Here is a 15,848-nt window from a genome sequence, read left to right on the forward strand (position 1 = left end):
GCAGCTTTTAAACACAATCTTCTCATCTATCTTCATTTTCTCTTTTGTACAGTAATTCCAATTGTCTCCCATTAATTTTCGCATGTTAACCTATTTGGCTTAAGGGGAATTCGCAACCTCAATATTAGTATAAGAAAGAAAGTCCCAGGAGAGCGTGGGAATTTTTCTTATAAGAATCATTTGGAGATGCTGTTGGCATATGAAATAGCATCCCAAATGGGAAGATAATATCCTTGTTAATCAAAAAACTATTTAAAAACTCAATTAACAGAACATTATACTATATAATTAATCTTCATTGCATTTCACTGATTTTTTCCCATCCCCCACCCCCACAAAGGAGTTAATGCATCTTTGAATTTTATTGTAATAATCAATAGGCTAAATTTCATAATATAAAGTAAGCTAGCTAGAGCAGATAATCAGACACTTGCTCTGCCCAAAGTAATTAAGTCAGAATCATCAGAAGTCTTTTTTAATCTAAGTAGTGTTGAATCTGCAGAGCCTTTGAGTGAAATTTCAACGGTAAAACTAAGAGGGAAGACAGTGAAACAAATTCACATGGTTTGGCTTTCAAGAAACACAGTTCACAAAATTAATAGAACAATAAATACAGTTATGAGAAAGAATTAAATTACTTGGAATCTGGAAAAACAGATGACTGGAAATCTGGACATGTTGAGATAAGCCATGCGTGAATAACTCCAAACTGGCTGTTTCAGAATTGCCATTTTTTTTTACAGTTGTACACTGGTTTTATATTTGGGGGATTTTTGGTTCATACGCATTAAGAAAACCCCTCCTTCCTTTTAAAATAAAATATAAAACTCATCATTAAAACTTAGAAAATAAAAGTGATAAAAAGAATAAATTTATAAGAAACCCATAATACATAATCAAAAATTAATCATGATAAGCCTTTAGGTATGTTTCCTTTTAGTGCTTACAAATGTTAATATACATCTGATCATACTATATACAGTATTTACATTTTTTTCACTTGACATATGTGCACTTCCCTTTATAAATACTGGGGATGGGCAAATAGCGAATCGCTCGCTTTCTGACCCATATTTAAATGTACACTCCTCACAGACTCACACAATGAATCAGGCGCCAGCTTATTTGCTTGGGAGAGGGTGTTTAATTTGTATCCTCTAATCCTCTTAATTGCTATGCTATTCAATTAGCACCCTTTAGTATATGCTTTTATTCTAAATCGTTTCAAGCATAGGTGGGCTTCTGTCAGCAGTGGCATTGAGAAACGCTAGGGTAGGTAATTCCACCGAATTAGCATGGAATTTGGCTCTCTAGTCAACCTCCAACCACCTCTCTCCTGGACCTATTTATAGCAACTCTCCCACAATTGCTCTTAGAAGAGCATGGAGGGAGAAAGAGAAAGAAACCGCTTCTTAATCATCCTTTGGTAGGGTCCCTCTCTCTCCTTGACTTGTGCTTAGAGAACTTGATTGTGTCAGAGAGAGAAAAAACCCCAAACACATTCAGGGATTAATAACTTCTACTCAGTATGCCAGACTCACAGGACGGCCTGTCCGGGGTTCCTGAAATGCGTTCCCAGAAAAACATTCAATGAATCTTAAAACAGGAAGCCACATTCCAGAAGCACCTGGAAATAATCTGCATTTAGTCAAAACCTGCGGACACCGGGGCTCACCTAATTGGGTCAGAAATGTGTGACATTTCAAAAGAATCACTACTATTCACGGAGGGCCCGCTCTGCGCCAGGCACTCAGGTAAGCATCTTGCAAAGACTGTTGCCAAGTTTCCTTGACAGCCCACAAGGTGAAGAAGGAAAACGGAGTCTCAGAGAGACTGGAACGTGATGTGGCTGCTTCTCCCTCCGACAACACCAAATAGGAGCAGTCCCTGTACGCACCGTTAGTGGACAGAAGGAAGTAGGCTGCATTCTGCTGGGGGAGCCATCTTATTTTATTGATTTTTTCTTCTATTTCCAAGCTCTTCAGGTAATCGAACTCGGGTTCATGGCTCTGGAACGTGCTGTAAACATTGTATTCACCCCTACGATGAACCTGATTTTTACTCTGTAAAAAAAGGCGGGAGGGGGGGGTAAGGAGGGGGGAATACATGAAAGATGAAATCACATAGGCCACCTGTGAATTCACTAATTTCTTCTTCTTCTTCTTTTTTTGAGCAGAATCATTAGGGATGGATAGGCAGGCCATCAGCGTGGGATGAGGGCAGGACCATGAGTGCCACAAGTTTTGCCTGAGCTCACAGGCCTCCAAAGCATCTGATCTTGCAGCTGTTGGTGACTATGAGTATCTCCAATATCCATATAGGCATAAATGATATACATAAAATTCTATAATATATGGTATACATCGTAACATATACATAGAAACAGAAGTTGAAATAGGACATGATTTTAAAATGTACATTTAAAAATCAATATAAACAGAAGTGCTAATATTTTCGTTCTGAATTAGCGGATGTCTTGAACACCCTTTGGACCCATGCTGATGTCCATATGTGCGTCTATCAATCTCTTACAAAGAGTGCAAAGCTATGGCATCTGTACCTTTCATTGGCCTTTTAAAGTCTCCCCAGATTCTCAGAGAATCTTGGAGACGTGGGAAGAGCAGGGAAATGGACAAAGGAGGCTCAGAGATATCTTCCAAGGTCACAGGACTTCTATGGAGCAGATCTGGCCATCAGATCCCTCCCCACCCCTTTTTTTCTAACATGGGAAACAAAACAGACAGGAGCAGATGGGTGACACCTGCATCATGGGGAGGTGATGAGACCTCACCCCTGGCTGTCTCCTAGCTCTGATTCTGCAACAGGCAAACAGCAGGAGCTAAATAAATGGTGAGAGAATGAAACATCAGGGGAAGGATCTGCAGAAAGGGGCAACGGAAAGAAGAAAGGCGGAGAGAAGGAAAAAGAGGGCGTGAACAAAGAAAGAGCAGAAAGGAAAAGAGGGGGGGAGGTCTCGTTTCAGGCATTTTAGAACGCGACTACCAAGAGTTTTAAGGGCCAGGCTTTGGAAAACTGTTCAAAAACTCCAATCCAGGTCTTTATAGACATTTGTCACAAAAGCTTGACTCGTAATAAAAGCTCAATTAAAAAAAAACCCAACTAGATTTCTGGGTAGATACTGAATATCCAAACCCAAATCTTCACTTCCTGATGGGTGCTGACACCCAGGTGTTCCATGTATTTGTGAGGGCACTGAGGTTCCTTCCTACAGCAAGCCCTCCAGGTCTGCAGCTCTTGAGAAGTCACTCACAGACACGGAAAACACACCTGACCTCGGTGTTGTCCCATGGTTTCGTTTCTGAGGCTTAGTGCCCATTTCAACCCCACGCCTCCCCACAGAGCTCAACACTTAACTGCATGTTATTATACTGGGCATTTGTTTTTTATTGAACCAAATCACTCTTCTTGGGAAAACGTGTCCCCCTTCATTCTACTAATGAATCAGGCTTCCCACATATTCCAGTAAATTAAAATAGGTGGAACCTATAAATAGCAAAGGGAAAATGTGGTTTGGAATATTACTGGCAACACGCTGCCCTGGGTAATTTATGCTAAATAGCTCCTCCGGTTCCTCTTTATCATCACCACGAACCTAATGGGTTTTTTTTTTTTTTTCTAAATTGAAGAAGAAAGTTTGAAAATCAGCTTGAAGAGGACTTGCCACGCTGACTGACATACATGTCAGTCACCAGCCTGCCTACTGCAGAGAGCGCCAGTCCACCTTAACAATACATTCATCCGAATGTTGATTTGGTACCATCCAAATCAGACTGTCAAGTGTGTGCCGTATGTGCCAGACCAATTAGCACTCGGCAGCTCTGGAAAAGCAGGAAAAATTCCAGGTCACGAAGAGCTATTAGTTCCTACTTGCCAAGCCCATTTCCCTGTTTCCAGGACCAGTGGAACAGGCTGGTGCCTGACTTCATGCTGAACACTTGAATTTCTACAGAAACCCGAGGGATTAGGATGCCCTTATAGAAATTAATTGCAAATAATGTGCAATTAACAAATACATCACCTCTAAATGAGGTTTTCCTTTTTTGGAGGGGAGGTGGAACATAAATGGCTTGGAGGCACAAAGCAGGCACTCAATTGCTAGGGAAGTCTCGCTGAACCCTTCCGCCTGCACTCGGCCTCCCCACGCTGTGCTGGGTGAGTCTCGGAGGCAGACGGTAGCAGATGGGAGCGTTACTAGCACACAGGCTGGCCTGCTGGGAGCCCCAGGACCAGGCCAGGGGAAGCCAAGACAATCACATCGGGCCATGCTTCCCTTCTGACAAAGCAGAAGCAGACACCCCGAAATGCAATTTATATGAAAAAGAGACACAATTCCTAGTGGAACCCAAGTCCCAGGAAGAAAGGGGCTTTTTGAGATTCAGTGGAAATTAAAACTCGCGCTCAGAAAGCACACAGCACTCAGCTTCAGGGACCTTCGAGTCACCCACAGTAAAGTGTAGGTGCCCTGTGCATCGCTCAGATGCCATTTTGTGGGACTGCACTCCCTTCGGTGGGGTGAGCTACTATTTTCTTCTCCACTGACCCAAGTTGTCCCTTTCACAGCTGTGGACAAAGAACCGTTTCTTCCTCCTACATATTCTGTGAGAGCACCTGAAAGGAGCGGAGGCTTCATTTTAATCACTCCAGGATGAATTTCACTCCGAAGGGAGGAGTTATGCTCAAAAAGCACCCGTGGCACTTTGCAGGTCAGAGGAGACGTGAGAACCTGAAAAGATAAGGCCGTGCCCAGGAAAGGCTCTATTTTCAGGTGCTTTCATGAGCCGGAAGGTGGAACGGTTGATGTTAATGACTTCTTGGCAGTTTTTAGTTGGCTAGCAAAGCAGCAAGGTGAAGGGGGACACGTGAGGATTAAGGAACAGCAGGAGGCCTCCGCTAAAAAAGGGAAGGAAAGGGGCATTTTGCAGTCACTTGCCACTTACCTCCTGCTCTCGTTGAAATATTACAACCCGACCTCCCTTGTCCCCTGTCGCTAGTAATTCTCCCGTGTGGTTGAATTCTACCGTAGAGATAATGTCAGCTGAAAAGAAGAAGACAAAGGCAATTTAAGTAACTGCACACTTGCTTTGAAACGACAGATAATAGACACACTTTTCTGCGCATTTAAGGGCTCAGGGCTTTGTCTCTGCAGTGGAATTTACAAGGGCTTTATGTTCTGTATTTTAAGTGCCGCGAGAAGCGGCTCTTGGGAAAGTACATCTCCTAGATGCCCACACTGCGCTGTGGTCTCCTGGAACATCTAGCGAGAACAAAAGGAAGAAGCACATTCAGATCCTTTTATGTTGGGCAAGAGAAAATGAGTTTCCTTAAGGCTCATGGAAATGGCCATCCTCTGATAGTTTCTACCAGCCATGGAGCCCGTACCCACTCCTGGCCTCTTTGCATTTCCTTTTCTTCTATACCGAGGCACTTCCCCACACAGGTTTTCGTGGTGGCTATGCAAACGAGGGCTGGGGATGCCTGAAGCTCAGACATGGAAAAACACTGGCAACCTTTGCAAGTTGGAAACTCATGGAAGGACCCCCACAAATGCTCCAGCTTGACCCCGTGGTACCTCTTTTTTTGGTGAGCCCAACACTCCTTTCTGGAAGAGCACGTCTTATTCCAACCCCAGGTGAAGGGTGCTGGGGAAACGGTTATGAGTCAAAGGGGAAGTCAGAGGGCAATTTGTCCCCTGTGTTTCCCAACAGAGAAAATACACAGGCGCCAGGAACTCAGATCAGCGATAATTGCTGAGCGAATGCCAGCCTGCCAAATCTTTCTTCAATGCCAGTTACCCCCGGAGGAATACGGACAGGTAAATTACCTATGATGGGATTTATTAGGGCTATTTTTAGAAACATGTCAGAGGTTAATTCTTGTGCAATTATTCCCTTGCAGGGCTTCAACAATTGCTCCCAAGAGTTCAAATAAGTTCTAAAAAAAGGGGTGGGGAGGGGGCGGATTATGACCATGGCCTTTGACAGAGGAACATTCTGAGGATTACGTCCATGTGAGAAAAGCAGAGGGAAACTGAGCTGGAAAACGAAGGCAATTGCCCCTGAATGATTCACATCTCAAATCGTACATTAATATCATCGTCTCAGGATTTTCTTGGTATGCCTGATTTATTCAGGTAAGTAGTGTACAATTCTCCACTTTGCACATAACTGTCCTGTTCCACATATGACAATGCTCTTAATGGTCATTCTTTGTGTAGAAGGAAAAAGAATAAGGCTCAAACCATAGTCACTTTCAGGCTGGCACATTTAAAAGAGCAATTCATGATTGCTTTTTTTTAAAAAAAAATCCTGACCTGAGGATATGTTTTTTATTGACTGTAGAGAGAGAGGAATGGAGAGAGAGAAACATTGATGGGTTGCTTCCTGTGTGTGACCCGACCTGGGATCGAACCTGCAACCTTTTGGTGTATGGGACACTCCAACTAACTGAACCACCCAGCCACGGCAATTCATGATTTGTTTGGGCCTCTTAGGCGACTGACCCCAGGACAGCAAATTCAAAGCTCTACAGGAGCACTAGGCAAAATGGAGTGAAGAAAACCAGATGCAGTAGGAAGCTTGTGTCCTCTCTTAGGGGACAAGTGGCCGCTTGGCTTAAGCCAACTGTGGCCATCAACTATTGCGAGCGTTGGCAGATATTCTGATCTTTTTCAAAGAAGTTGGAAATCAAGATTTTTATGCAAAATCTTTTCAGTTTTATATATGGGCAACTAATTCTTTTTTTTCAACACCAGGACATTTAAAAAAAGTGTAATCTTGTCTGTGGGCTGAATGTGGTGTGTGAGTCACCAGCTTGTGACGCCTGGTCTATAGTCTTCCTTCAGAAAAGACCACCCCATTCCTTCCTGATGATCTCAGCCAGAGATCTAGTCCGTTCCCTCAAGTAGAGCCCTCCAAATGAATGCGACCTCAAGGAAACATGAAATACGCGAGTGCTTATCCAGTTCCTAATGCAAGCGGAGGAGGCCCATTTCTCAAACAAGTGCCCACTGAGGAGGAAGGAAGCCCAGCAGGGCCAGGGAGCCAACCACCTCAAGTGAATTATTTGCCCACGTTTCTTTGTCACAGTTGGTGCATCTTAACAAAGCACGCTCATGTACAGAGGAGGGAAGGCGGCTGCTTAGTGTTTGCACTGCCTCCGCAAAGCACTCGAGTGCTAGGATACATTTCTTAGGGACTGCTACTGGCTTTTCAATGAGTGGTTAGCAATGGGGTTATTCACGGAGATTCCTGACTTGGGTGGAACCTAATGAAGACGAGGCCATTTCTTTTTTCTTTCAGGCTTCTGTGGGGTACTACGGAGTGAGTCAGAGCCCTCAAACTGCTGAAGACACAAATGTGTTCCAGAGAAAAGGGTAGTGGGGAATAATGAGAGGGTGGTGGGGAGACAAGACCTGGGGGTTAACAGCACCCCACTCCTGTCTTTAGGGCTAAAGGCTACTTAAGTGCAGTTCACGTCCTTCCTCTCCCAGCAATGTTAACACGGAGTTCTGGGTGGGTGGCAGGGTCCACGCATTGAGGACTGAAGGATGGGCTTTTCCTTTTGGGAAGTTGGGTATCAGAAGAGTCAAGCAGCTTTTCCCAAGGTCAGCCTCTGGCTCAGTTTCCAAGAAAATGTCACTCCAAGGAAAACAAAATTCTCTTTCTCAGTTGCCGTATACATTGCCTTTTTGCCCAGACTCTCTGTGAAAATGTCCTTCTTCTCCTTTTAAGATCCACACAGGTCAAAGCAAGGTAGGATATATTTTTTAAATCAATAATTCTCAGGCATGGATCTGTTCATTTATTAAACTACTCATCACTGCACCGGATGCATAAAGCATTCTTCCAGGCTCCATGGAGGACACAAGCTTCAAGGTCCCTGCCCTCCAAGTCACTTCAACTAAAACATGCACCACTCCACCCCACTCCATGGTGTTTCTATCACCGTCTTCAAAAATAATCATCTGCACTCAAGCCTCCACAGATAAATTCTGCCTGCTGCATCTATTTTTACTCCCAATTCCCTCAGCCTTTAGAAAAGAATACATTGTTTTTGTATTTGCTAAAATGTTCTTTCACATGTGCATGCTATCCATATTATTTACAAACTAGAGGCCTGATGCATGAAATTTGAAATTCGTGCAAGGGGCTTGGACCCCACAGCTGCGGCAGCTGCCTCTGCCATGGCCCCATGGTGCCACAGCCTAGTCCGGAAGTTCGTCCGGTCTCATTAGCATATTACGCTTTTATTATTATAGATTGTTAGGAAAGCCCTAGCTGGTTTGGCTTAGTGGATAGAGTGTCCGCCTGTGGGCTGAAGAGTCCCAGGTTTAATTCCAGTCAAGGGCACATGCCCAGATTGTGGTATTGATCCCAGTGTGGGGCATGCAGGAGGCAGCCAATCAATGATTCTCATCATTGATGTTTCTATTTCTCACTCCCTCTTCCCTCCTCTCTGAAAAATATCAGTAAAAATAGATTTTTAAAAAATTGTTAGGAAAGACCACTGGGCCCCAACTACCATGACACCGACAGCGCCTACCATGAGAGTAATACCTTTAGGTTAAGGCCGTGGTCGGCAAATTGCGGCTCACGAGCCACATGTGGCTCTTTGGCCCCTTGTGTGTGGCTCTTCCTAAGCCTTAGCAGCGCCCTAATTAAGTTAATAACAATGTACCTACCCATATAGTTTAAGTAAAAAAATTTGGCTCTCAAAAGAAATTTCAATCGTAGTACTGTTGATATTTGGCTCTGTTGACTAATGAGTTTGCCGACCACTGGGTTAGAGCATTGTCCCAAGACCCCTCTTAAAGGCAATTATTGCTTGGAAGCTATAGTACTTTTTAAAAATACATATTTTTATTGATTTCTGAGAGGAAAGAGAGATAGAAACCGTAATGATGAGAATCGTTGATTGGCTGCCTCCTGCATGCCCCCCATTGGAGATTGAGACTGAAACCTGGGCATGTGCCCTGATCCAGAATGGAACCATGACCTCCTAGTTCATAGGTTAACACTCAACCACTGAACCACACCGGCTGGCTGGATGCTATAGCACATTTTAAACCATGAGGAACCATAGACATGCACATAGAATATTTATCACATACAAAAATGTGTATCATGGAAGGAGAAAGATAAAAGGAACAATGCCCACTAGAGAGTATGTATCCAGGCAACATGGTGCAATGGAGTCTGGGACCCAATCAGAACATAACACTGAGGCCAGCTGTGGGGATTTGGAATAGCCAGGCACAGGGGAAAGAAACACAACACACACACACACACACACACACACACACACACACACACACACACAGATTCAGGCTCAAGTCTAAGCCACATGATCCAAGACAGTATTTATGGAACATCAGGCATGGTTCCAGCTAATAAAAATGTCTCCCTTTTTTCCAAGTGTTGTCATTATTGGTGTTATGCTGCCCTCAAGAATCTTTTAAGAAAATGGGTGATTGGTACAGCAGGATTCTGAAATTCCTTAGTCCTCTTGCTAAGTCCTTATCTTTATTTTAATCCTGCCAGTCTGCTGGTCTATACAGTAGGTTGTTTATATCTAGCAACTGTTTAACTCATTTCAGAGCCTTTGCCATTGCAGCTCGAGTTGATGCCTGTTTTGAACTTCTGGTTTCCTGACTCATTTATCACTGCTAAGCCAGTAGGTGTAACCAGAATACGTTACTGCCCCATCCATCGCTGTGTATCTTCATCTATGACTGTTTAATAATTGATGCAAAACTCATGAATCATCCACATTCCAGTTTCAAGATACTGAAACTTCTGATACAAATTCTCCTGTGTTCGCATCATGCTCTTCGGTAGAGCAGTTAAAACGGGAAAACTGGGCTGCTCAAGGCAAAATGATTTTATAGAAATAGGATGTGGCGAGAAGAATAAACTAGAGGACTTACACTTCATCTGAAATCATGGTCAACAGAAATCAACTCATCAAATTCAACATGATTTTGGTTTTTAAATGACCAGTTCATATGACACAATTTTATTCAATGCCCAGCCTTTCACACTGTTGAGCAAAAAACTATAAACAAAGCATTCTTCCTCTGTTCTGTAGACATGTAGACCAAGTGCACATTTTTTACTAAAAACAGAGAACAGAAGCCAATAGCGGTTACAGAGGTCAACTGCAGGTAGTGATTTTTAAAGGAAGTATCACGTTTACGCTGTTCTACATCTACTTGTGTTTATTTAATTTCCAGAAAATGGTGGCCTGGTAACCCCATTTCAGGTTCAATGAGCACTGCTAAGACCAACTTTTTCTTAAAAAAATCATTCTCAGGATCCCACTAAGGTCCAAGATTGGTAATTCCATACATATAGTCTCCATGTACCTGAATAATAGAAGTTAACTTTGCAATTATATTGATGTGATGGGGAGACAGAGGGAGGGGGAGTCCATGGCCTAGCTGCCCACAGTAATGTGCTAGGCTGGAGTCTAGGCAGGCCCGGGATTATGGGGCAATGTACAATTCAAACAGCAGGTTGACTATTTTGACCAAATGAAGACAGTTTAAAATGAGAGAGGACCTAAACCCAAATCCTCTGATGGGACAAAATCTTACTGACCAGGTCACTAGAACCAGCCTTCCCAACATCAATCATAGACACAGGAATTGAAATGAGAGGGTAATACAATGCAGCCTTCAAAATCCATTAAATATTTTACCTTTCATCTAAGAAACATTTGGTAGGTAATATTATAGTCTTTGACCCTACTTGTATCAGCCGACTGATTCTACCTACTCAACATTTGGCTTTCTTCCTGATGGTCAGGTCAACTCTGGGGAGAGTTTTGCAGTGGTTGGCAAACTGCAGCTGGCGAGCCACATGCGGCTCTTTGGCCCCTTGAGTGTGGCTCTTCCACAAAATACCATGTGTGGGCGCGCACGTACAGTGCGACTGAAACTTCGTGGTCCATGTGCAGAAGTCGGTATTTTGTGGAAGAGCCACTCTCCAGGGGCCAAAGAGCCGCATGTGGCTCGCGAGCCACAGTTTGCCGACCACTGAGCTAGGGCAAGCACATCAGCAAGGATGGAAGACAGGTGTCACAGAGGATGGCAATGGTGAAATGGGGTTAGTTGCCAGAAAGTTTGTGTTGAGAAGGATTTGGAAGGCCCCTTCCAGCCTGAAGGGCCGTGATTATTTGGCAATGGGTCCTGCCGTGAGGGGAGGTAGCATGTCTGCCCTTTATCATCCCTACACAGGGGCTTCTAGCTAGATTGGCTAAGACTTTGTGGATTAAACAAAGAGGATTTTTAGGCTTCCCAGAGGGTATTAAAAATACTCTTTTCAGGCACATAAAACTGTGGACTCCTTTCTGAGTTCTGGTTCACAGTCCATTTTCTTAGATAAGGTTTTTGTTTCTGATAAGTTTTCATAACTGAAATAGTGTGCTGGAGCTATTAACTACCAAAATAGAAGGAAAAAAGTCTGATTATGGCCAAGCAAGATATGCCCAAGTACTGCTACTGGATTGTGCCAAAAGGGCCTTGTTGATGTTAATATATTATAAAATTAAAAAAAGAATCAGCCAGCCCTAACTGGTTTGGCTCAGTGGATAAGAGCATCAGCCTGCGGACTTAAGGGTCCCAGGTTCGATTCCGGTTAAGGGCATGTACCTTGGTTGTGGGCACATCCCCAGTAGGGGGTGTGCAGGAGGCAGCTGGTCAATGTTTCTCTCTCATCGATGTTTCTAACTCTCTATCCCTTTCCCTTCCTCTCTGTAAAAAAAAAAGAAAAATCAGCCAATAAAAGTGTATGTAAGATTCTTACAATTTTGTTAAAGTACTTTCATTTCAAAATATATCTTTTTTTTTAACTGGTAAAATAATACATACTTACTAAAACTTCCATCAACACCAAGAAGATGTTTAAAATATAAAATGAAATTTTGCTAACAATCTGACTTTCCTGGACTTAACAGTTAACTCCTGTAAATCCACAAATATTCATAGGAAAAAGATCTGTCAGGGAGAGTTCAAAATGATAATGCTTTGGTGTAGAATGTGGATGGTTGATTTATTTTCTTATAGTCTTTTGTCAAAATTTTCAGTATTTTCTAATTTTTAGCATGACCATAAATACATGTGTAATTCTTACTTGCAAATGAATTTAACTGATTTTCAAACTGAATAAGAGATGTTGGCATTTATCTCAGTGACTTTTTAAACTTTTAAAAAATTAGCTTCTTAATTCCCATGTGGCAAAATTTGTATGGGTTTGGACAAATGCAGGGATGTGTGTCCACCACCACCACCATCATGATCCAGAGCAGCTTCACCACATCCAAAATGTGCCTCACAGTGCCCCTTTTAGGGAATGATTTTTCAAAAGGGATAAATTATGGAAATAAAATGAGCTGACAGGTATACAGAGCTTCCAAAAGTTAAAAATGCTATGCAAATACAGAGCCTGAATTCGCCTGGTCTTTACAGATATGACTCAACTCAATTTGGAGCCAATGGTCACTTTCTCACGACTCAAAGATTTTATTATTATTTTTAAAAATGTTTTTTTATTGATTTCAGAGAGGAAGAGAGAGGGAAACATCAATGATGAGAGAGAATCATTGATCAGCTGTCTCCTGCATGCCCCCAGCTGGGGATGGAGCCCACAACCTGGGCATGTGCTCTGACTGGGAATCAAACCATGCCCTTCTGGTTCATAGGTTCATAGACACTCAATTACTGAGCCATGCTGACTGGGCCAAAGATTTTATTTTTTAATCTTATTGCTTAGATATTATCACCATTCTCGTTTTAGAGTGGTGGGGATCTCAATTCATCAATATACCTTTATCAACTTGCACCACAAACTTCAGATGTTCTGCCCTTTGATCTTTGCCTTTTGTCTTTCAATGGGGCTACGTTTGAGTCCTTGGTTACCTTCAGTAGCATTGCCTTCTTAAGTTGACCCTATTTCTCATATTCCTTTAGCTTGGTCCCAGTGACAGGAGTGGTAAATATAAAGTTCTGAGTAGTGATAACAAACAGATCTAATCTGGCTTACCAATTTTGATCTATGGGAAGAAGCTGCCTATTGAGAAGAGTTCTGAGGTCAGAGCCAGGCTTGGTAGGAGGGTGTTGTGATCAATTAGTCATGTCTACCACAGGCATGGACATAGGCAGCACACAAGCTACCTGCTTGTTCTCCTGACCTTCTGTGAGTAATACACTTTCTGATCCAGACTTATTCCTTTGTCACCCAACCAGTGTCTGGTATTTAGATACCGAATCCTCTCTTTTCATTTGAATACAGTTAATTCTTTGCATAGTCGTTTAAACTTGAACCTGGTGCTGGTTCCTCTTGTATGAAAGAAGGCAGGCAGAGGGGTCCAACAGCCTCAGTTCCCTAGATCTTGTCACAACTGCTGCTTCCTATTTAACCACAAGCAAGTGCTAGAAAATGGGTACTGTTTACATGTCAGCCTGCTTCTGCCGACCAAGCTCATTAAGGGCAGGTAGTGTGTTGTGGCAGACACCCTTGGTGGGCTACTCTAGCCAGTGCCTGTTGTGCTTGCCTGCCTCCTGCTGTAGAAGCTGAAAAATGCAGATACTTCCTTCCCAGCCTCCCCTGTAGCTACTGGTGGCCAAGTGACCCAGATCTGGCCAACGAGACATATAGGAACATCTTCTGGGGGACAAGGAGGCAGAACTTCCAGGAAAAAAATTTCCTTCCCTGAATAAAAGGAAGGAAGCAAGTAATGGGACACCTTCTGGTGGCACTTAGTACTTCTTGCTTCCTGCCTTTGTATGTGGTTATACGTGGACTTGATATGTGAAGCTGTGGCAGCCATCATGTGACCAGGAGGTGATAAGTCTAAAGACTTAAAAAAGCCAAGAGGCTGAGTATGACATGGAAAAATAGGACAATGTCCTTCATGATAGCATTGAACTACAAAACCTACCTTAGACATAGCCTATGCTTGGACTTGTTAAATGATAACCTGTGGTTTAAGCCACTGCTAAACCACAGGGTTTTTGTTATTTGCATCAATGCCAAGTAAGAGGCATGCATCCCCATCTTTGTTTTCCTCTTAGCTCTTTGCACAAAACCAGATTATTAATGCATGCTGAATTGGAATTTCCACGCACAAACTCTCACATGCACATTTTCATTTCACTTTACCACACAACCAGTTTTTTGGGGGTTTTTTTTGCACTCGTTTGGTTCCCAGTACAGGTATTGAGGTGGCTTGTTTATCTCCCTATCCTTGAGTGAAAACGGTACATTACTTTTTGATCATTCAAATATGAAAGCAGCTTATTGGGACAGCATACCAACCCCTCCTCCCCATTAATCATGGTGCCCATCATACAATTATGACTTCAAAGGGACCCAGTCATGCTCTCCTTAGGAGCCATGTTCTCCCTGCTAAGGTGCAGGAAGCCCACCATGCTTGCTGAGCTGTGAAAATCCAGATGGTAGGAAGCAGGTGAGTAATGAATGCCATGCTGTTCCCATTAAAATGCACACAGCTTCCCCACGCTGACCGAATGCCCAGCACTAACCAGGGTTGAGGCAACCCGGGCCATGTGGGTTGATGGGAGATTTCCTTTCATTCAAAACATGTTTCTGCAACATAGAAGCTGAGAAGAGAGAATTTTCCTGTAGTTGGAACAAAACTTGCCAAAGGGCAAAGTTTTAAAAATTATAAATCGTTTAAGTAGGCAAAAATCCAGTGGGAAATTGGTTGCAGTCCAGACTTGCCTACAAACCCCACGCCTGTGTGGCTTACGGTAGAGTCTGCTGTGAGGTGTCTACCATCTGTCACCCACTCCTTCAGAAAGCGGAGGAGTAATTAACTGCTCGGGCAATGCAAACCCTGTCAGTCATTCAGATCTATTATCTACACAACATGGGGCATCTACCGCTGACCCCACAGTCAGTGGGACTCCAGGTCCAAGTGGGCAATCTCATCACATCTGCAGGGGACTAGGCGCTCCAGGGCAGGTAGTCTACCCGCCAGGCACGCTTAACCTGGAGTCTGTTTGGCACGCCTTTGGTCAAAAATTTTGTGGTGTCACATGCTCTGAAGTTAGTAAGGCATGGCATCTGTGCTAAAATTCCCCACGTCTGTGGGTGGGTTCTAATATCACTTCCTTAGTGAAGCCTTGTGTGTCTTCCCCCTCCAGCGGTTCTCAACCTGTGGGTCGTGAACAATGAAAATACATCCTGCATATCAGATATTTACATTATGATTCATAACAGTAGCAAAATTACAGTTATGAAGTAGCAACAAAAATAATTTTATGGTTGGGGGTCACCACAACATGAAGAACTGTATTAAAGGGTCGTGGCGTTAGGAAGGTTGAGAACCACTGCCCCCAGACAATCCCTTTATGATGCAGCCTCACTGCCCGCACATCTCCATCATCACAGCTATCACCACTTACTGTTAGCACTTATCCCAAAGGTAACAGGATCAGTTTACATGCCTATCGCAGTCTTTAAATTCCATACAAAATGTATTCATCATTGAACGTTCAGTGCCTAGCTGAGTGTCTGAATGTGTAACAGATTAGTCTTAATTTTTTTTTTCTTTAGAGAGGAGAGCCAGAGAGATCCCACACCAAAGTGGACCAACACAAACAGGCTGGTTACCTTAAACAAAGTACCAGAGAACAAAATATTTATGCTGATTGAATATAAAAAAGATTTTTAAGTGATGTGAGGCAAGGGCAAGTTCTTGTTTGGAAGAGTATTCATGACTTTAGAGCCAGATAGATTGATCCTAAAAAGACTATAGCACTGGCAAGGAATTAAGGGTCCTATGAATTATAGGGACTTTATTTT

The 15,848-nt window shown here is 43.1% G+C and overlaps 1 protein-coding gene across 5 annotated transcripts in view; it reads right to left on the reverse strand.

The window, feature by feature from the left end:
• PPP2R2B (protein phosphatase 2 regulatory subunit B, beta) overlaps positions 1–15,848 on the reverse strand; it is a 374,353-nt gene that overhangs the window by 73,586 nt on the left and 284,919 nt on the right. For all 5 annotated transcript variants that reach the window (XM_006777014.2, XM_006777013.2, XM_006777015.2 and 2 more), the window contains 2 exons: positions 4,959–5,056; positions 1,898–2,063 (listed from right to left, as the gene is read on the reverse strand). In XM_006777014.2, the coding sequence (XP_006777077.1) occupies positions 1,898–2,063; positions 4,959–5,056 (264 nt within the window). The remainder of the gene's footprint in view (positions 1–1,897; positions 2,064–4,958; positions 5,057–15,848) is intronic.

The sequence above is a fragment of the Myotis davidii genome, unplaced genomic scaffold (assembly GCF_000327345.1).
Source record: "Myotis davidii unplaced genomic scaffold, ASM32734v1 scaffold89, whole genome shotgun sequence".
In the NCBI taxonomy this organism is placed as follows: Eukaryota; Metazoa; Chordata; class Mammalia; order Chiroptera; family Vespertilionidae; genus Myotis; species Myotis davidii.